The sequence below is a fragment of the Apodemus sylvaticus genome, chromosome 3 (assembly GCF_947179515.1).
Source record: "Apodemus sylvaticus chromosome 3, mApoSyl1.1, whole genome shotgun sequence".
NCBI lineage: Eukaryota > Metazoa > Chordata > Mammalia > Rodentia > Muridae > Apodemus > Apodemus sylvaticus.
Window position 1 is genome coordinate 123,563,930 of NC_067474.1, and position 23,019 is coordinate 123,586,948.

A 23,019-nucleotide genomic window follows, 5' to 3' on the forward strand; every position below is an offset into this window, starting at 1 on the left:
TCAACAAGGGCACTGGGGTTGTGGAGGTCTCCGGTAGCTCGTGAAGTGCATCCTGAACTCCTCCAGGATGGAGGACACCATCTGCCTCACTTGGGGGCTGGCCTGACCGTGCTCCTGGATGTTGTACATGAGCTGTAGTCCTCCTCCTTCTACCAACAGTTTGCAGTATTTGCTAGCTAAAAGAAAACAGAGACAACTGGCATTTTAAATATTCACAATCCATCACACATTCACATGATCGAAGTCTTTGCCGCAACAGAAAATAAGTCAATTCCACAGATATGGTGAAACCACAGATGATCACTGTAGTGTGTTTTTTCTAGACACCCATGCTTCAAACATCTTTAGGTATTGCTTTTAGGAAAAGGAGCACACCAGTACTGGAGAAATGGCTCAGCAATTTTAAGAGTACTTAACTGCTTTTGCTGGTTCCTCGTAGGTCCAAAGGAAACTCCAATTCACCAAACTCCTAACAGAAGTCCACTGAACTCAACCCTATCTATGGGTGGATTTCTGTCCTAAAGGCCAGGACTTTCAGGTCCTGGTGAACTGTTCTACTGTAAGAAATCATTTCCCTTTGGCAGAAGGGACACATGGCTCTGAGGGGCGCCTATTAGCATATCAAAGTTCATGCTGGCCTCCATGTGATCCTCTCAAAGTCCTACCCTTCTCCTCCCAGCCTCCCCTAAACTCCTCCAGCTCAAAAGCTCCAGTCCCCATTAGATTCTCCTTATAAGGACCCCTACTCTCAGACAGCCCTGACTGTATCCAGTCTGCTGGCCATGCCCAGTCTACTTTCTCTCTCTGCTCTAGACTCTTCCAGATGCCTCTGGCTGGTCTTGCTCTTATATCTACAATAGAACTCTCCCCTTCAACACACCATGGGATGGTCATGTCACCAGCTTAACCAGTTTCCAGCACTCACATGGCAGTTCACAACCATTGTAATTCTACTTCCAGGGGATCCAGCACCCTCTTTCTGGCCTCCATAGGGTTCTGCATGCATGTGGTACATGCATGTACATAAATATTCTTAATGTTCAACTGAATTCATGTAAAGCTCTCAGCTACTGCTCCATCACTATGCCTATCTGCTTTCTGCCATGATGGTCATGGACTAACCCTCTAAGACTGTAAGCAAGCCCCCAGTTAAATGCTTTCGCTTATAAGGGTGTCTCTTCCCAGAAACAGAACAGTAAGAGACCTAGACAGATGGGTTCTGGGGATCCAACTCAGGTTGTAAGATTGTTCAGCAGGTGCTTTTACCCAATGAGTAGTTGTCTTCCTTGACCCAGAAAGATTCTTTTTCTTTTGTTTAGTTTTGTTTTGGAGACAGGGTTTCCCTGTGTAGACCCGGCTTTCCTGAAAATTACTGTGTAGACCATGCCGGTCTCAAACTCAGGAGAGATCCTCCCACCTCTGTCTCTTAAGTGCTGAAATTAAAGGTGTGGCCTCCACCCACCACCTGGCTCTGCTTTTTTGTTTGTTTGGTAGAACACGTTCTTAATATCAAGTCTAAGTTCATTCACTACTCAGGATATTAGCTGGAAAGCCCCTGCTCTGCACACACACACTGAATACATACGGTTTTTACTGCAAACATGATGTATGGCCCACAGTGCCCAGCGCTGAACTTCTGGCTGAGAGAAGTTGACAAGGAGTGGGGAAAATGCTTTGAAAGATCTACAAAGATACAAAGATGTCAAATTAGGACTCCAGGATAGAAAAGGTTTCACTATTTTCCCTACATGGTCTGTTCTGCAGAGACAGATGTACTATGCAGTCTATATTGGGGGTGTACTGGCTAGTTCTGTGTGTCAGTTTGACATAAGCTAGAGTCATCAGAGAGAAAAGAGTCTCGGTTGAGAAAATGCCTCCATGAGATCTGGCTGTGATCAGTGGGGGAAAGCCCATCCCCTTGTGGGTGGTGCCATCCCTGGGCTGGTGGTCCAGGACTCAGCTAAGCAAGCCATGGGGAGGCTAGTAAGCAGCACCCTCCATGGCCTCTGCATCAGCTTATGCCTCCAGGATCCTGACCTATTGGAGTTCCTGTCCTGGCTTCCTTCCATGATGAACAGCAATTTAGAAGTACAATAAGCCAAATAAACTCTTTCCTTCCCAACCTGCTTTTTGGTGACAGCTTTTTCCTCACAGCAATAGAAACCATAACTAAGACAGGGAGGGCCAGGCAGTGATGGCGCACGCCTTTAATCCCACCACTTGGGAGGCAGAATTTCTGAGTTCGAGGCCAGCCTGATCTACAGAGTGAGTTCCAGGACAGCCAGAGTTACACAGAGAAATCCTGTCTCTGACAAAAATAAAACAAAAACAAAAACAAAAAAACAAACAAACAAACAAAAAAAACGGGAGGAACAACTGCACATTGTCTCTCTTCATAAGGAAAACCTGAATCTTAAAGCTTTTAGGATTTGCCAAGAGGAACCACAGAATGTGAACTCAAGGCCACTTGGTGTAAGACCTCAGCACTGCAGCATTGCAGAGCACACAAATAAGACTGAAGAGTAAATACGTTAAAATTACCTGTAGGTCACCAAGGCTGACATGTCACACCGTGAACTTGGCCAGGTCTGCATGGTTAAGTGCTGTACTCCAAAAGAGAGAGGGAGAAACCAAGAATAGTAGGTGCTATTGTTTAATTCTAGTACTTAAAAAATAATCACAATAGGCTATTTCATTTTACTTCTAATTATACATATTTGAACTCTTTTTAAATGGGACTGATTTTTAAAACTTAAATATACCATTTTTCCAAATTAATTAGATAGGCTTTATGAACTTTAATTGGAAAAAAATCACAGGGAAAAGGAAAGGCTGGACTATAAGTGCCCGGCGACAGTGTTTACCCAGTTTGTGAAGACTTGAGGTCAATCAGCGTCTAGTACTATGAGAGAAGTAAAGTAACGAGGAGATAGGAAGATGATTCAGCCGGTAAGCACCTGTTGATTTTGCAGAAGACCCAGGTTGTCTCCAGAACCCACATGGTTGCTCACAATCATCTGAAACTCTAGTTCCAGGTAATCTACACCTTTTGGCCTCCAAGGGCACCAGACACATGTGTGGTGTACATATAGGCAGACATGTACAGGCAAAAAGCAGAGCTGGAGTGACGGCTCCACAGGTTAAGAGCTCTGGCTTCTTTTCCAGAGGACCTGAACTCAACAGCCAGCACCCATACAGTGACTCACAACCATCTGTAACTCCATTCCCAGGCACTCTGATGCCCTCTTCTGGCCTTTACAGACACTGCATACATGGTAAGGAGACACACATGCAGGCAAAACATCCATACACATAAAAGAGAAGGTAGAAACAAAAAATCTTTTAAACAAAGCAAAGACCCCCCCCTTTAGAGCCAGTCATTGACTGTGCATTTATCTATACACTTTCCTTAAATCTTTTTGTTTTGTTTTTCAAGACAGGGTTTCCCTGGCTGTCCTAGGACTCACTCTGTAGACCAGGCTGGTCTCAAACTCACAGAGATCTGCCTACCTCTGCCTCCCAAGTGCTGGGATTAAAGTTATGTGCCACCGCCAACCAGTCTCCTTAATTATTCTAGGATAGGTAAATAGGACTTCTAGGAGTTCCAGGTCAGCCTAGGCTGCAGAGTGAGGCCATGTTTGAATAAACACAGCAAAACCACCAGAAATCTGGCTGAAAGGCTTAAATGATTGGCTTAGATTTCTGCTGACCTTCCCAAAAAGGTTCTGGCCAGGGTAACCTGGTGAGCAGTTCGAGGCCAGGGTAACCTGATGAGCAGTTCGAGGCCAGGGTAACCTGGTGAGCAGTTGAGGCCAGGGTAACCTGATGAGCAGTTGAGGCCAGGGTAACCTGGTGAGCAGTTGAGGCCAGGGTAACCTGATGAGGTGGGAGAACCACACTAACCAGGACACCTGAATGCTCCCTGCTGAGGTAGTCCTGTCCCTACTTTCCTCCTTCCTGGACCTTTCCATGCAAACAGCAGATTGTTCTCTGTGTAAGCTCTGTGGAAAGACACCTAATCCACACCCTCCAACCTGAAGCCCAGCTGATACATTCCACTCATCACTAGTCTCACTGGATCCCAGGAAAACATAAAAATACAAATATTTAGATGCTAGAGAAATGGCTCAGCATTTAAAAGAGCACTGGTTGTTTTTGTAGAGGCCCAGGATTGGTTCCCAGCAGCACTCTGGGCAGTTCACTTCTGCCTGCAACTCCAACACAGAGAATTACCATGCATCTAAGCAGAATCTGAGCTACAAAAAGAAACTTATTGCAAAAATAAACAACAGGGTCTAGAGAGATGGCTCACTGGTTAAGAGCACTGACTGCTCTTCCAGAGGTCCTGAGTTCAATTCCCAGCAACCACAACCATCTGTAATGGGATCCAATACCCTCTTCTTGTGTGTCTGAAGACAGCAACAGTGTACTCATATACATTAAATAAATATTTTTAAAAATAATAAACAACAAAATTCAAATAGAGAAACCAAGAAACTATTGTCAATAACATTTAATGGAATGAGAGGCAAAATTCATTAGATGAAGAATAAAACTCATGATCAAGAAAAATAAGTTGTCTAAGAAAGAAATGACCCTGGATTTTGTAAAGAATGATTCTTGTACCAAGTCCTGGAGAAGATCAGTCCTTTGCAGGTCACGGGAGAGCCAGTGCTGTCTGTCACAGGTCAGGTGGGCTAGGACACCTGCAGCCAGGAAGCTCACTTCTATGTTGCTGCTGTGGAGCAATCTGACGATGTGTTCCATCAACTGTTCTTCTGTCACCATCGGAGGACAGAGCTCTCTGACCTCAGCTACATTGTTCTTCAGAGCACAGAGGACAGGAGAGGATGAGGAACCAGTATCTTTACTATTGCTCCCTTTACACACAGGAGTCCCAGCACTTACCCCTGCTCCCTCCCTCCCAACTTGGCCTATTACCCAAATCCCACCCTGTCCTGATGGCCATGATCATTAATAGCAAAGTGCAGAGTAGAGCACTTACTAAGTGCTAGGCACAGTATGAGAGAAAGAAAAATACCTTTGTCTGTATTATCTCTCAGTTAATGTCCAATCCTGCAAAGAAACTTGACGAGATAGCAAAACAGACTTGTCAGGTTAGCATTGCTAGTGACTGCTTGAACTAGGAGATCAAATCTAGGCCTAACCAGATGCTTAACATTACTGGGGTTAATTCAATGTTACGTCCAATTTAATAATGCAAATGCTTCTGTTGGCTTTAACAGATTACATTCATTTTCTATGCTGTATAATAAATTACCACAAACTTACTGGCTTAAAATATGTTTTTACCACCTCACAGCTCCTATAGGGCAAGAGACAGGGCATGACTTAGCCTGGGTCTCTACAATGAGGTCTCACATGGTCACATCTTATCCAGAGGCTCCAGTGGTGGCAGACGCCTGTAATCCCAGCACTTGGGAGGCAGAGGCAGGATTTCTTAGTTTGAGGCCAGCCTGATCTACAGAATGAGTTCCAGGACAGCTAGGGCTACACAGAGAAACCCTGCTTCAGAGGGATGGGGGGAAGAAAGGAGGAAGTAGAAGGACGGGCTCATCCTGGAGAAGAGAGGTTTGCATGAAGATGATCTAAGCTCAGGAAGCCTAACTCATGAGGTGCTTTGTATTCAGAAGCACGAAGGCCTGAAGGGGTGAAGTGAACCATTATAAAAAGTAAAGTTAGCACGTCAACTCCTTCAGTCCTCAAGGCCAGATACTATAGTCTGAGGCAGCAATTGGCCTGTTTCTGAGATCCAGGCTGTTCAGTCTTTCCTCAACCAGCTAAGCCACTTGATAACCACACATTAGTTCCCAACAACAAGACACAGACACAAGTTCCATTAGCATGACATTATCAAATGCTTTTGTACATCTTTAGCAGTCTGCCAGGGTCCCAGAAGGACAAAAGGACTATCTGTTATACTAGCAGATAAGATGTTTCCCATCTAAGATATACAAGGCTCCAGTTCAACTTTCTGAGATTATTTTCTACTGTTTTTCCTTTTTCCACATTTTCTCCAAATTCCCAACTCCTTTAGCCACTCATGTAAGCAAATTTCTAACTGTGGAATATCTTGATCAAGAGGCAGTATGGACATATGGTTTTAGAAGTTTCTGAAAAATTTACTGCCCTGACAATCAGCTGGTTCCTACTGGAGGTCTGGAGCCAGGCTGCCTGCGTTTGCTTTTCATTTTACCTCTTACCAACAAGACAAGACACACTGTAGACAGAGTGCAGTCAAAACATACAATTTCGCTTAGCATTGAAATATTTTTTTCTGATATTCCTTAGGAGTGGGATTCTGCTGCTCCTCTTACAACGAATGACTTTAATCTCAGCTTGATCTTATCAACTGCTTTGGCTGATATTAGCAAAGTCTAGGAAGGTTCTTGGAGAAGAGAGGTTTGCCACAAGACTTGGCAGATCACAGAGTCAACTCTCTGACCACAGGATCATATCATCCTAGATATTTCAGCCTACAGTCACACAAATCTCTCCTTCAAGACCAGCACAATCAGACACCAGCTGAGCTCAAATTACAGGCCCACATGTTCTTGAGGGGAGAGGTAGGTGTGTGTGAGTGTGAGTGTGTGTGTGTGTGTGTGTACATGTGTGAATGAAGTGCATATATGTGTGGAAGCCAGAGGTCAGCATATGTTGTCTCCCTCACTCACCCTTCTTACTTATTTAGACAAGATTTCTCACTGAACCAGGAGTACAAAGATTTGGTTAGATTGGCTGGGCTGTGAGCCTTTTGTTTTATTTTATTTTTTCCCTCCTGTCTCTGTGTCCCCAGTGCCAGGATTACAGACCCCATCCAGCACTTAGGGTGCTTGGGATTCGAGTTCAGGTTCCTGTACTTACATGGCATGCAGTCTGCCAGCTAAGCTGTTTCCTAGTCTCTCACCTGGTTTTGATATCTGAGTCAGGACCTTCCTATGTAACCCAGCCTGGTCTCAAACTTGTTGCCTCCCTGGAACTGGAATTATAGCTGGGTACAATACCCACCATCTACAGAGTTTCCAGTAAATAAGATAGCTACTATTATTTTTTAACTTTTGATTTTATTTTGAGTATGTCTGAATAGCATGTGCATGTAGTGCCCACAGAGGCCAGGAAAGGACACTGGATCCCCTAGTACTGGAGTTACATCATTGTGAGCAGCTATGAGTGCTAGAAATCAAACACAGGTCCTCTAGAAGAGCCCAGTACTGTTAATCACTAAGCCATCTCTCCAGCCCCAGACAGCTAATATTTTAAGCCAGTAAGATGTATGTTGTTCACAGCAATAGAATTACTGTAAGAGGGTATCTGTTTGCTCAGAATTTAATGGAAATTAAATGAATCTATGCATTTAAACTGATTATAGCAGTGCCCAGCACAAAGTAGGTACTGTAAAAGTATTAGTTTTAATTAAAATTAATTTAAACAATTCACCTTACCAAAAGACCAAGTACTTTGCTTTGTATCGCAGACACTGAAAACGTCTGTAAAAAAAGAACACTTGGGTTACTGTATCATAAAGAAAAGGACTTTCTATCACAGTTCAATTCCACCTCTCACCTCTAGGACTCGGATGATGGTAGCTAATCCTTCATTTTCAACAAAGTACTTGCAGGCCAATGGACACTCATCTGTAAGATTCCAAAGTGCTTTCAGAGTAAACAAGGTGACATCATCTAAATTCTCAGCCATCTTTTGTCTGATAATTGTTAGAAGTTCCTAAAAGCCAAAGAGACAGAGAGTTAAACCAACTTACTTCTGTGTAAGAATGGGAAGGAAATCCTAAAAGTGGGAGCGAGCAATAGAGCTGGGCTCATAGAGGACTTGGGGGGGAGGGAGGGTGCGCGCATGCGAGCACACACGAAGCCTTTCAGTACTAGCCCCAGCCTAGCCACAAACACCTGCCCCAGACATACATAAAATAAATCTCACATTTTGTTTTGAGTCAGGGTCTCACAGGTAGCCCTAGCTGTCCTAGGACTCACTATGTTGACCAGGGTGGCCTTAATCTCACAAAGAATCCCATTTCTGGCTTCCAGTGCTGGATTAAAGTTGTGCACCACCATACCTGGCTAGCTCAGGGAATAAAAACATTTTCTTCCTTCCTTCTTTCTGGTGTTTGTTTGTTTGTTTTTTGGACAAGGTTTCTCTGTTTAGCCCTGGCTATCCTGTAACTCGCTCTGTAGATCAGGTTGGCCTCCAACTCATAGAGATCTGCCTGCCTCTGCCTCCCAAGTGCTGGAATTAAAGGCGCGTGCTACCACTGCCGGGCTAAAAGTATATTTTTAATTACAGTTTTATTTATTGTATGAGTGCATACATGTAGGTGTGCATAAGTATGCATATGTAAGAATGCCATGTGTTACCATGTATGTATGGAGGTCGGAGGATGACTTTCAGAAATTGGTTCTCTCCTGCCATATGGAACCAGAGATCACATGCATGTTGCTAAGCTTGGTAGCAAGGTAACTTCACCCTCTTTGTCATTTCACCAGCCTGCCTAAGTGTCAGGAGGTATTTGCTCTATTTAGCAATAATCCTGTTTTCCCCAGTGAATATGCTACACAGACTGCTAGTTCCTATCCTCCTCAATATCAAGGTGCCATATTTTCATTCTAGATTATGACTTTATTATTACTCAAGAAAGTGCCATCTGCCAGGCAATGGTGGCACACACCTTGAATCCTAGAACTCTGGAGGCAGAGGCAGGCAGAAGTCTCTGAGTTCCAGGCCAGCCTGATCTACAAAGTGAGTTCCAGGCCAGCCAGGAAAACCTTGTTTCGAAACCACAACTCTCCCAAAAAAGTGCCTCATCTGATTCATATCTGTCTGAATCTGACCCTCAATTTTGTCTTTCTCACTCACTCTGTTGCATTTCACATAACCTCTTCACTATTTAGTACAGAATAAAATGATTTCTTTCTTTTTTTTTCTTTTTTTTTTGGATTTGGTTTTTTTTCGAGACAGGGTATCTCTGTGTAGCCCTGGCTGTCCTGGAACTCACTCTGTAGACCAGGCTGGCCTTGAACTCAGAAATCCGCCTGCCTCTGTCTCCCAGAGTGCTGGGATTATAGGCATGTGCCACCACCGCCAGGCTGAATAAAATGATTTAAAACCACATTCATAAATTTCTTCTATTTTCTTAGAGTTATTAAGGGCCAAGGATACAGTTGAGCAGTATCAACTCCCAAGGATACGGGATCAATCCCCAGGAGCAGGGGAGGGAAGGAGTGGGGTCGATCACCAGCTCAGCAGCTCACCTTGACTGCCACAATGAGCTCTTCCTGAAGCTGTTCCATCTCCTCAGGTAAGAGCTGAAAGCAAACAGAAGGCCCAAGTGAATGCCAAGGTCCTCCCAAGCCTGGAAAGGGCAGAAACGGTGACTGGGGCGCGAGCGAGCGGCTACCTTCAGGGCGAGGATGGAGGAGATGTTCACGGCCACTGTTTGCATCTTGGGGTTCTCACGCTGGCACACCCACCTCAGAACAAGCTTGGCAGCATCAAAGCTGAAAGGCACAACATATTTTCCTCACAACTAGGCAAAGTTTACAAATTTATAAATAACAAGTGAAAATGAATCCTGTATTCTCTTTTCAAAGACTCTGCACGCAGTTGAAGACTGACAACAGAGGGCTCCTGAGGCCCAGCTCCTCCCCAAAATCTACCCCGTTAGAAGCACAGATGAGGGCCTCAGAAGGCCCCATCCCTCAGAACCTATCCAGTGAATGGCTTATAGCCCACGGAAGGATGCTTTCTTCAGTGGTGTGGCCTCTGCTAAGTTGCCCATGCCCCTCCTTATTAATAAATCCCTCACCCATCTTCTTGTAAGTAGTATTCCTAATCAAATCAAACTAACTGGTTAACACAAAGACACGGAGGGCAGAAGGGTGACTGTCTAGTTGTGAAGAGGAAGAGGCTCAGGCTGGAAGGGAACAAGAGAGCAATGGGAAATGAATATGACTGAAATACATTATACAGGTATGAAATACCATGATGAAATCCAGTATTGTGTACAACATATGCTAACAAAATTAAAAAATAAAAGTAACGATGTCTAAAGCCTTAGCAATGAAAATAAGAACATTTCAGACAGAGCCCAACAGAAGTGCATTCCTGTGAGAATGTGAATATAATATGGGATGGGCAGTCCGGAAAAAGTTCATTTTGGGGGTGGATTCTATACTTCAAGACTGGAGAAAAACAAAGCAATCTGTAATTTGTAACCTGATTTGTAAATATCACCAAAAGGCTGCAGGAACAAAATCACCCATCTTTAGCAGCTCACTCCATCAGCCTGCACACAGTTTAGGCTTCATTGCTCTCTGCCCTGTGGCAGGATTTTCCCTGTCCATTAATTTAAATATCAGTGCAGCAGGAGGCCTGTAATTGGACAGGGAAAAGGGAGGCGGGGCTAAGAGTTGCAGAGACATGGAGGACAGGAGAAAGCGAGAAGGAAGCAAGAAGGAGGACAGACAGGATGAATTCAGATTCTGCGTGGTCATGAAAGATAGGCTAACTGGGGTAACTTGTCTAATCTAGGTGGGCAGCTTGTATCATTATCAATTGTCTCTGAAATTATTGTGTGGACATCTTGTGAACTGAGAATTTATTGATACATAAATCTGACTGATTAATTATAAGCTTCTAGAGTTTTAATTTACTGGGTTAAGGGTATTTGTGACAACTAGCTGCTGGGGGGAAATGGTTAAGAAGAGACAAGAGAACCGGAGCTGAGAAGACTGAGATCAGTCGCTGCTTGGGGCTAGCCATGGAGGCAGCAGGGTTGCCGGGGCAGAGTGGCCAGGTGTAGGGAGGGAACTTGCCGTTCTTTTTAATATTTCCTGCAACACTGCCCTTTGGCAACAGCCCTCAAATGTTTAAGTTCATGTATTTGGAGGATTCCAAAAGCCTCAATAGAAATAGCTATGTAACATCTAGAAGAACTATCTCAAAAAAAGTGAATAATTTAAAAAATTAGAACAGAAATAAGTTTTCTACAGTACTTTAAAGCACTGTTATAGTCCTAGCTAATCCTCTTAAAGATATATTACTTTTACAAAAGAGGAAGTGCTGTGCAAAGGGGCTAGAAGGAGCTTGGTGTTTCCCATTCCCACTGGAATCCCTTCGATTTGTGTAACTAGGATGCCACCAATCACTCTGTGAAAGAGGCTCAGGAAGACCTCCCCAGCACCTTACCTCAGCCTTAACCAGGCAGGCCCCTATTACACTATCAAAAGCCAGCACTGCACCAAGTGAGCTGGCCTGAACTCGGTCAGATGATGATCTGTCTTTACTTGCCTGTCAAAAGGGACATCTATAAGAATCCTGGAACTGGTCAAGGAGAGAAGGCAATTCTTCTGTAGCTTGTAGGGAACAAAGGACAAACATTCATAAGCAAATGTCATACTCCATTTCAAAAGTAAGTTAAGACATGTGGCTGGGGGCTAGAGAGATGACTCAGTGGTTAAGAGAGCAATGAATGTTCTTTCAGAAGACAAGGGATCAATTCTCAGCACCCAGATGGCAGCTCACAACTGTCTGTAACTCCAAGCTCTGACATCCTCACACACACAGATGTACATGCAAGCAAAACACAAATGTGTGCACACACACCAGCGCATGCTGACCAATGAGCTTGAGAGCTCATTACTTATGCAGTCTTCTCCAAGATTTTAAATTTCTCTTACAACTGATTGTTGTCATGCAGGAATAAAGACTCTTAAAGACCAACTCCTACTTTTAAAAGATACATTAACTTTTGTGTGTGTAGGTATACAGGTCTGTATGTACACGTCATAGCACACACATATGGAGGTCACACAACCTGGAACAATCAATTCTCTTCCAATATGTAGGACCTAAGGATACCAGGATGGTGGCAGGTGCCTTTACCTTGAAACCTGTTTCATAGCCACTGTCACAAATAGGATTTAAATGGAATCTTGTTACCAACCCTTTTAGCATATTTTGCTTGGCTCGTGGTTTTCAGATTGACCCTATGTTGCATATAGCAGTAATTCTCTTTCTTGTCAGACAGGATTCCTTTTAAAAAGTACATTACATTGCTGAGTGGTAGTAGCACACAACAGATGGATCTCTGTGAGTTGAAAGCCAGTTGCATCTATAGAGGGAGTTCTAGGACAGACAGGGTTACATGTCTTGAAAAACCAAAGAGAGAAAGAAACCCTAACTAAAACAAATCTCAGGCACACTAGGTAAGGGCTCGTCCACTTAGCTACATTCTCAGCCCAAGAACTTTTTTCTTTTTTTTTTCTTTTTTTTGGGTTTTTTTTTTTTTTCCAAGACAGGGTTTCTCTGTGTAGCCCTGGCTGTCCTGGAACTCACTCTGTAGACCAGGCTGGCCTGGAACTCAGAAATCTGCCTGCCTCTGCCTCCTAGAGTGCTGGGATTACAGGCGTGCGCCACCACCGCCTGGCTGCCCAAGAACTTTTAATGTTGATGGGTTTGTTTTTTGGTGCTGAAGCTGGAAACCAGGGCCTTGGCCTTACATATGCTAGGCAAGAGAATATGTGTGGACACACATTCTTACACAGGGATCAGGAAACAACTTATGGAAGGTAGTTTTGGTCTTCCATCATGTGAGTCTCAAGGATCAAATTCTCAAGGTTTGGCACTTTTACCTCCTAAGCCATCTTGTTGGCCCCAACTCAACTTTCTTTTTTTTTTCCCCTGGGGTTTTTGTTTGTTACAGAGACGATCTCGTGTAGCTGTGGCTGACCCTGACCTGAACATCTGAACATACAGCTCCCACCTCCCAAGTGCTGGGACTGTAGGTGAGCACATCACACCTCCATGATGTGTTAAAAGACGTTTCTTAGCAAATGTTTTTGTCTTTATTTTTATATTTTTGGTTTTTTGAGACAGGGTTTCTCTGTGTAGCCCTGGCTGCCCTCTAACTCAGAAGCTACCTGCCTCTGCCTCTGCCTCTCAGGTACTGGGATTGAAAGCATGCACCGCCAAGCCTTTTTAGCTTCATTTCTTACCCATATTTTCTACTTCTTTCTATAACATTAAGTCCTATTTTATCCTTAAAAACATATTTTACATATACATATATAATAATAGATATTTTCACAAATGTGTTCCATAGTTAAAAATCAGTCAAATATTTAATTCAAATTACCTGTTGGTAGTAGGGGAAATTTTTCGTTGCTTTGAAAAGTAGATAGGTGATCTCTGACAACAGACGGACAGGCATTCCCCTAGCCAGGCCCTGCTGGGTGAGGTTGAGAGCACAAGCACTGGCTGTGAATTGCACTGGCAGATTCAACGGATGATTCCTCATTCCTATAGCCACAAGCTGAAGATAAATTTGTTTTTAGTGGGATTCGACTCTAGGGCCTTAGTGTACTGCACAGGCGCTGGGACTGAGCAGTCTGAGCCCATGAGAAAAGCCAGTGATGACTTGGAGCCAGAACAGGTGGCAGCTCACTGCAGCCAGGAGGCACCTTCCCAGAGTGGGCAAAGGTCAGAGAATAGGCCCAGTCAGCCAGCATGGCAGGACATGAGGGCCTGCATCTACATTGATTGGTGCTTGTGAGCGAAAGTCTGCAACAGGTAGGAGGTAGAGAGAGGGACTGAGCAGAGGGAGACAGAGCCAGGAGCCAGCAGCCAGCGCAGCTTGACAGCTGAGCAGCAGGGAGACTTGGCAGCTCCTGCTACAGACAGGGGCTTCAGTGAGGGCGGGAGGAGGGGTGAAAAGCCAACAGACTTGGGAAGACACTTGGGAAGAACTCTTTAAGGAGAGAGTTAGAGATTAAAAAGAAAAATACTTTCTATGCTAAAAAATGGAAATGCAATGACACAATGCATCTGGATCCCATACCACTGTTTCACTTACCAACATACAAATAATTTTTGTATTTTGTAACAATTACAATTTTATGAGAGATCCCTTTTAAGAGAGATCAGAAGAAAAAGACTTAGATAAGGAAATGACTGAAAAAAATCCTAGCTAAGTTACGAATAGGACAAAATTTAGATAATCCTATGAATTGAAGAAATTTCAGAAGAATCTGATCTAAAGCCTACAAGGCCACCTTATGATGAAATTACAGAATAACAGCCTATTAAAATCCTAGATAAAAAGACTTAAGCTGAGTTAAGAATACAGATTGTGTTTAATGAAGTCACCTTAGAACAATATCACAGAATATGTTTCATTTTATAGAATCTGAAAATTTAAAATATGTACATGTGTTAATACACGATACGGGTGATGCAGAATTCCAAGGGGCTTCTGCCTTGAATTCTGAAAGGAATGATTCTGAGATTACACACTTATTAGAGATGGTGGCTCTCTTGGAGATGCCTTTAGAAATTGAAGCTGATGATACTTCAACATATGTAAATATTAGAATATGAGATTATTTTAAACATTGTGGCATAAAATACATTGTTGGCATATCTTACCTGATAGCTTTCCTACTTGCTCTTACTGTATATAGTTTATTGATGTTAGAGAAAGGCCTTAATTGGACTAAAAGGGGGAGATGTAGGGATAATCTTTTGTGTACAGTATGGAAGCATCACCTCTGAATAAAAATAATCTGAGGCAGGATTAGAAAGTGAGGCATCCATCAGAGAGAGAGAGAGAGAGAGGGAGGAGGGAGGGAGGGAAGGAGGGAAGGAGGGAGAGAGAGAGGGAGGGGGGAGGGAGAGAGGAATGATGCGAAATAGGCATGGTAAGATTTGCCACAGGGAATCGAAAGTCAGATGGAAGAAGTCAGACATGAAACTGAGAAGATGCTGGGAGTAGTGGCGCACGCCTGTAATCCCAGCACTTGGGAGGCAGAGGCAGGTGGATTTCTGAGTTCGAGGCCAGCCTTGTCTACAGAGTGAGTTCCAGGACAGCCAGGGCTACACAGAGAAACCCTGTCTCAAAAAACAAAAAAAAAAAAAGAAAGAAAAGAAAAAAAAGAAAACTGAGAAGATGTAGCCAGCCATGTGGTAGACATAGAATAGAATAAATGGAATAACTGAGTTATGAGCTAGTCAGGAGCAAGCCTGGCTTAAGGCCCAGGCATTTATATAATAAAAAAAGCCTCTAAGTAATTATTCGGGTACTAGGGTACAGATGGAAAAGCTTGTGGTTACATGCAACACCATTAACAATTCTTCAGTCTATTTTGGTTGGTACAAGTTATTTGCTTCATTAGACTAATATCAGACTTTTCCTATACCTAGCACTTATTCTGTAGGACACTGAGGGGTTGCGGCAACTGCTTCCGAATCCAGATGTACCACTAACTAGCTGGATGACTCTGGGCCTTTATGCCTCATCTATAACATGGACTATATATGATCATTTCCTGAGCATCACCCAAGCTACTACAACAAGCACTGTCTACACAAACATCATGTCATTTGGGGGATATTCCGTGATGGGGGTCTCATTGTGGAGGTAGGCTGACCTTGAACTCAGCAATCCTCCTGTCTCAGCCTTCTAAGAGCTAGGACTCAGGCATGTTCTACAGTGAATCGGATTATGCTTAATCCCTTAGAATAAATCCTGAGTTAACACTGAGGGGTGCCAGACATGAAACTGAAAAAGAGCAGCAAAGAGGTACAAATGAAGGGGGCTGTGGAAGCGGGGTGGCAGGCAATGTTGGAAGACCTCACTTACCAAGCACATTAGACGAGAGAGGGAGGCAGGAAAGGAAAAAAATAAAAATTTAAAAAACAAGACAACCACAAGGCGGACAAAATGAATTACCGAGAGGAGAATTTAAAAGTAGAAAATATAACACTGGAATAGTAACAATGCTCATCTTACCTGCCTACCTCAGACCAAATCATAAACACTTGGAATCAAAGTTGATTTAAAAATTAGGTGAGATAGCACACACCTTTAACACCAGCACTCAAAAGTCAGAAAGAGGTGGATTTGTGTGTTTGGAGTTAGCCTGGTCTACATAGTGAGTTCCAAGACAGCCAGGGAAATATACTGAGACCCTGACTTAAAAAAGAAAGGAGTGCGGGCAGTGGTGGAGCATGCCTTTAATCCCAGTGCTTGGGAGGCAGAGGCAGGCGGATTTCTGAGCTAGAGGCCAGCCTGGTCTACAGAGTGAGTTCCAGGGCAGCCAGGGCAGGACAGGAACCCTGTCTCCAAAAACCAAAAAAAACCAAAAAACAAACACAAAAACCAAAAAAAGAAGGAAAAAAAAGGAAACTGTTCTCATATAGATTCAGATGCTCAAACCAAGATTGAATGATTAACTCTAGTATTGCCTAGTATTTGTCTTTCTTTTGTTCTATTCCCATATGGTTCTGGCTCCCCAGCCTATCTTGATGAGGACACTTAACCCACTATTAAGGAGTAGGACCAGCTGGGACTATACGGAGAAACTATCTCAAGAACAAAAACGAAACAAAATGAATTACTGTAGTGTTCAATAAACAACATTTTTGTCTTTTGAGACAAGGTCTCACTATGTAGTATTAGCTGGCTTGGAATCAATATGTAGACCAGGCTGGCCTGGAACTCAGACTGACCTGTTCTTCAGCTGCCTCTAGAATGAAAGCTGTGGGCCACCATGACTGCTGGTAAACAATTTTCAGTTGCCCAAGTAGGGGATGATAAAATCTAAGGTACCTTCAGCATGGTGGGCAGGATGGCACGCAGGGAAAGGGTTTCCGTGAAGAGCCTGTAGAGAGCTTCCTTCACAAAACACGACCTGTTCCTGTACCGACTCAGTGCTTCAGAAATCTGACTCATGTTGGCTCCTCCGGCAACCTAAAGAACATGGAGATACAGTACATTTTACCTCCTTGCACAGCATCCGGGTCCTGCCAACATTCAAAACAAATCCTGTGTTCTTTCACCCTTCCTCTCACAGATTTATCCAATGAATCCAATGTGGAGCTCAGGATAGTAACAAAGCAAGCAGGTGCTGCTGTTGGAATCATACACATCTCCCTGCAGCTATAGTCCAGTTAAAACTAAGTGGGTGGTGTGCCTGGGCCTCTGCCTCTGCCTCCCAAGTGCTGGGATTAAGAGCGCCATTAGCCACCACCAGTAGCGCCCAGCTAATGAGAATTTTTTTTCAAGATTTTATTTATTTTTTTTATGTCTATGAGTACACTGTAGCTGCCTTCAGACACACCCCAGAAGAGGGATCCCAGCACTTGGGGGGCAGAGGTAAGAGAACTGTCTCAAACATGAGGACAGCCAGGTTATATGTAAGCAACCCTATCTGAATCAAGGAAAAAAAAAAGTCAAACCCCACAAAACCTCAACTGGCTGTGGTTTGGAGACTTACATTAGTGGTAAACCACTTGCCTAGCAAGTGGGAAGCCCGGCGTACGGTGCCTGATACAAACAAAGGAGCCACACAGCAATGTGCAAAGTTCTGACAATTAACAGTCAGGACTGAGACCTATCAGGAGGCTGAGTACTCGCATAGTCGCATAGGAGAAAACATCCGGTATGAGTAGACGGTATAGGGAAGGACCAGGGAAGGACAGAAGGACCAGGGAAGGACCGTGCTCACATTCAGTGTTCGACCCTGCTCTCACATGCCCCAACCCTTGCTTGTTAGTACAGGGTAATGTGTTTTCTTTTTTTTTTTTTTCTTTTGGTTTTTCAAGACAGAGTTTCTCTGTGTAGCCTTGGATGTCCTGGAACTCACCCTGTAGACCAGACTGGCCTCGAACTCAGAAATTCACCTGCCTCTGCCTCCCAAGTGCTGGGATTACAGGCTTGTGCCACCACTGCCCGGCACAATGTGTTTTCAATACTCCATTTCAAGCAGACTGTAGCTAACAGAGCTCTCCTGATTTTCAATCACACTACTTCTTCTACTACACCCTCTCCTACAGCCTCTCTCCAAAACAAAATCAGCAAGGAACTATTGTTTTGTCTTGTTTTTTGAGACAGTTTTCTCTATACAGCCCTGGCATCCTGGAACTCCTTTTGTAGACCAGGCTGGCCTCAAACTCAGAGATCCACCTACCTCTGCCTCCCAAGTGCTGGGATTAAAGGCATGTGCCACTACTGCCTAGCTAAGGAGAATTTGTTTTTCAAGATTTTATTTATTTAGTTTTTTATGTCTACAAGTGAGTACTCTGCAGCTGTCTTCAGACATACCAGAAGATGGCATCAGATCCCATTACAGATGGTTGTGAGCCACCATGTGGTTTCTGGGATTTGAACTCAGGACCTTCAGAAGAGCAGTCAGTGCTCTTAACCACTGATCCATCTTTCCAGCCCCAGTCAGTGCTCTTAACCACTGAGCCATCTCTCCAGCCAAGGATTTTTCTTTTTTTTAAACTAGGTGTGATCAAAGTTTCAACATTCTTGGGTGGTAAAAAACAAAAGCCAGGGGATAGGAGAAAAAGAATCTTACAAAACACCTCTCCTGCTGTCATTATTACTTCAGGACTCTACTACACTGACAAGAAAATGCTTTTGTTGACATACCCCAAACTGATTTCAAACTTAAAATCCACCTGCCTCAGCCTCACACACTCTAGCTTGTGTTTAGCTAAGGAAGTGCTTTTGAAAAGGGAACTCTGTCAATTGACAAAAACCTGAAGGCCTGGTGAGCTAGTTTGCTTCCAGGAGCTCAGATCACTGGCACTCAAGGCGGTTCCCAAGGGCACTCACCACCACACTGGCTGACCAAGGGAGGACCCTGAGGGGTGTACAGGCCTGAGAGGCCTTCTGAGGTCAACAGTGATACAGTGATACATTATTTAGCATTTGGTGCTATGCATTCAAATGCTAAATAATGGCCTCCAAGAGCTGACTGCCCCCCCCCCCAGGACACCAGCTTTTGTTGTATGAACTTTGCTCCCCAAGGTAACTGGTCAGTAAAAGGCTAAAACCTGCAGGGTGGCGGTGGCACACACCTTTAATCCCAGTACTTGGGAGGCAGAGGCAGGTGGATTTCTGAGTTCGAGGCCAGCCTGGTCTACAGAGTGAGTTCCAGGACAGCCAGGGCTATACAGAGAAACCCTGTCTGGTGGAGGGGGGGGGGGGGGACAAAAACAAAACAAACAAATGAAAAAGGCCTATGATTGGATGGTAAATAGAGGTAGGCGGGTTTTCAGTTCTGGAGGTGGGGGTTGAAGGTAATGAGAGAGGAGAAAGAGAAAGCCCAGGGAAGAGGAGGAAGCTGCCCTGAGAGGCGATGGACCATGAGTAGGAGCAAGTGGCAAGGGACAAACCTGCCCAACCTAAGCTTGCAGCTTGTAAATAAAATACCCTGATTATGTGTCTTTCATATGAACTACCTAGAATTTATAATTCCATTTCTACCCTGCTACCACTCTTCTAGGAAAAGATATCCTGGAGGCCCTGGAAGTTACGTTCAAGAATCAGCCAAGAGAAAATTGCAATAGGTAAATGATTATACCTGTAGTAATAATTATACTCATAAAAACTGAAACTCTCCCTGGGTTACTCCAACTCTAACACTCCCTGCCTCAACTGGCTGTGCAGCAAGCTGTTCTTGATGAAACAGTCGCCTCTATCAAGGGAGAAACTAGAAGCACTCACACAGTTAGTAAAAGAACAAGTCCAAAGCACCATATTCTCCCTTCCTGCAGTCCACGGAACACTACTATGTTCACTATAAAAAAGAGCTCAGAGGGGTGGAAGCTGCTACAAGATTTAAGGGCAATTAATAAAACCATGCAGGTTTGGGGGTTCCCCAGAGAGGGCCTACCCCTCATCTCCCCCATTTTATAGAAATATTCCTACCCCCTCCCCCAATATTGAGTCTAATGTATAAGAACCTATAATGTTCTGAACAAATAAAGCAAATATATGTTAGGACAAACCTTCAAACCTTGCTTTGCCATAAAGAAATCAGAATAACCAGCATCTGTATACAAGAGTCCCACAAATTGCATCGCAGGTCGAGACTGCAGAAAGGATTCCACGGCTTGATCAGTGATGTCGGTGGCCCCTGAAATATCCAGGGATATGAGGTTGGGTAGGATGTCCTTCTGCTGTAACAGATAAAAAGCCAGGTCTGATCTGAGCTGCCTATGATCAGAAATATCAAGGTGAAGGAGGCATTTCAGTTGTCTGATAACTGTGAGAATCTGTGGGTTGTTCATGGCCAGGCACTTCAGATAGTGCATCGTGAGAGATCTGAGCCGGTTCTTACAGCAGAGGAGTGCAGAGATGTTGGTGACCAGAGTATTGGAGATATCCAAGCTTTCCAGTTTCGGTAACTGAGAGACGCTAGCTAGGTCTTCATTGTAAAAGGACACATTGGCGACGCTTAAAGTGTGAAGGCCAGTGAACTGACTTAAGGCCAGTAGTCTAGAGTTCGGAGGGACGCTAACTGAGTCTAACATAAGACACTGAAGGTTTTTCTGGATCCAGGCACTGCTCTGGAGAGCATGGATGATGTCTGAGGCTAGGAGGTCGGAGTCCACCGAGGTGGCATCCACTTCAATGAGTTTGTGATGGCAGAAGGCTTTCGTGAAGGCTGCTGCGGAGAGTTTAACTCTCTGAATACTTATCAGCTTCAGGTTCATCTGCTGGCCTTGGAAAATGCTTGCTGTCCTGTCAGTCAGCCTGCCTGGAAGAGAAGCAGAAGCACTTTCAACGACAACCAGATTCATGCTTTTCCTGAATGTGGCACAGCAGTGAATGAGGAGGACAGATGCTTCCAGCATATTCTGACCACGGTTCCTGCTGACTGTGCAGATGCTGTCCTAAACCCTCCACTAGCTTAGCTTATTTATTTTCTGCACCAACTCTACAGGGGAACTATTTTAGTACTGTTAGATGAGGAAACAGAGTCTTCTTTTCAAAGAGAGTAAGTTTGTTCTTATCTTGAAAAAAAAAAAGGAAAATAAGTTTGTGTAGTGGTACATGCCTCGAGTCACAAGGATCTCTGTAATTTTTGAGGCTAGTCTGAACCACATAGCAAGTTCCAGGGCAACAAGTTTACATGGAAAGACCCTATCTCAAATAAGATAAACATTTAAAAGGGCCAGTGTGAAATGGTCCAGTAGATGAAAAAGCTTGCTGCAGTCTGACAACCTTAGTTTGATCACTGGCACCCACATGGTAGAGAAAATGAACCCTTGCAAACTGCCCTCTGACTTCCATTCCTGTTGTGTACAGACACAGACACTGACACAGACACACACACACACACACACTCACACAAACATACACATAAAATGAATGTAAAAAAACCCAAAATCTTTACTGTAAAAAAACGAATCAAACAGAACCTTTAACTCCCTCTCACTGTTTCTTGCTGCTGTTTTGATTTTTAAATAGGTATGTATTTGACTGAGAGGTGGCATACAGACACCATGGTGCATGTATGGAGCAGAAGACAACTTGGAATTCAGTTCTCTCCCTCTACCAGGGAGGTCCCAGGGATAGAAGCTGGGCCATCGGGCCCAGCAGTCACTGCCCTGACCCACTGAGCCTTCTCGTTGGTCTCTTCTTTGTTTTGCTTTCCCCAGACAGATTATCCTAGAACCAGGCTGGCCTCAGGCTCCTTATGAAGCTGAGGATGGCCATCACTCTCATTCTCCTACCTCCAGTTTTTATGCGCTAGACTTACAGGCTCGTGCATCAAGTCCGGGCTTTCTGTGTGTCCTGCAACTGACTAGACAAGTTCCACCGCTGAGCTCTATCTTCAGCCCTAAACAAACTTTAAAGGCTCACACTCACAGAGAATAAAGAATGAGAATACAACAAAATGTTAAAAGCCAGAGAAGAGATGGGGACGGTTTCTTGTTGGTCTCTTCTCTGTTTTGTTTTATTTCCCCCCAGAGTATCTTAGAGCCCAGTGCTGCATGATTGTAGGGATGGGGTTGCCAGGCCTTTGCCTAGCTATCAGCATAGTTTCAGGCTTAGTAAGAGACTGTGTCTCAAGGAGCTAAGGAAGGAAACAATAGAACAGATGATCTGATGTCCTCCGCAGGCATGCACACAGGCAGCCATACACTGAGCCCTAAGTGGGCATTCTCTGTTGCCCATTCCAAAGCTCATAGAATGAGGAGAGAGGGAGGGAAAGAATGTCAAGAGCCAGAGGACGGAGTGACGTGCTGAGGACCATTTTCCCTCTATAACACAGCCACTGTATTCTTTACTCGGTGGCCAATTCAGCACAAGAGCTACCCAAGACGGAGACTCTCAACATTCTGTCAGAGGAGGAAGGGAATCGCAAGAGCCCATTCTCCATGAGGCTATATATGTAATGAGCAGCGCATGGGGGAGAGGTGGCGGGTATTGGGGTGCTGTCTTAAATAGTACACCTGGTAAGGTATACCCATGCTCCTGTAAATTGCCCTTCATTGATGCCCAGTGGGGGGTGGGGTAAAGGGGGTAAAGCACTACTACTCTTTAGGACTGGCAAGATGGCTCAGTGGTTAAGAGCACTGACTGTTCTTCCGAAGGTCCTGAGTTCAAATCCCAGCAACATGGTGGCTCACAGCCATCTGTAATGATATCCAACGACCTCTTCTGGTGTGTCTAAAGACAGCTACAGTGTACTTACATATAATAATAAATAAATCTTTAAAAGAAAAAAAGACTAGCAGGGAGGTGGCACACGCCTGTAATCCTAGCACTTGGGAGGCAGAGGCAGGTGGATTTCTGAGTTCAAGGCCAGCCTGGTCTACAAAGTGAGTTCCAGGACAGCCAGGGCTATACAGAGAAACCCTGTCTCGAAAAAACCAAATCCAAAAAACAAAAAACAAAACAAAAAAAGAAAACAAACAAACAAAAAAAAGACTATACTTTAGAGAACATTTAGTACCTTGCCAAGCCATCCTCTCAAGGAATTTATCAGCTATTTCATGAGGGAAATACCAATGCTCTGGAAGACACAATGTTCCATCAGGTCTTTTAGAACACCATTTATCCAATTCTGCGATTAAGATATCCAGACAGATGTTGACCAAAGAGTAGGGTGATGCCTCCTCCTAAGTCATCAAAAAAAGAAAAAGAAAAAAACTGTTAGAAATCACCTGCAAAAATGCAACAGAAAC

At 44.0% G+C, this 23,019-nt stretch overlaps 1 protein-coding gene across 1 annotated transcript in view; it reads right to left on the minus strand.

The window, feature by feature from the left end:
* The window catches only part of Zyg11a (zyg-11 family member A, cell cycle regulator), a 29,397-nt gene continuing 6,378 nt past the window's right edge, over positions 1-23,019 (minus strand). Inside the window, exons 2-14 of the mRNA XM_052176963.1 lie at positions 22,788-22,953; positions 19,831-20,582; positions 16,640-16,780; positions 13,169-13,345; positions 11,323-11,387; positions 9,431-9,530; positions 9,285-9,338; positions 7,585-7,743; positions 7,464-7,508; positions 4,627-4,824; positions 2,542-2,603; positions 1,586-1,683; positions 1-176 (exon numbers count right to left, since the gene is read on the minus strand). Of these exons, the coding sequence (XP_052032923.1) occupies positions 1-176; positions 1,586-1,683; positions 2,542-2,603; positions 4,627-4,824; positions 7,464-7,508; positions 7,585-7,743; positions 9,285-9,338; positions 9,431-9,530; positions 11,323-11,387; positions 13,169-13,345; positions 16,640-16,780; positions 19,831-20,582; positions 22,788-22,953 (2,193 nt within the window). The remainder of the gene's footprint in view (positions 177-1,585; positions 1,684-2,541; positions 2,604-4,626; positions 4,825-7,463; positions 7,509-7,584; positions 7,744-9,284; positions 9,339-9,430; positions 9,531-11,322; positions 11,388-13,168; positions 13,346-16,639; positions 16,781-19,830; positions 20,583-22,787; positions 22,954-23,019) is intronic.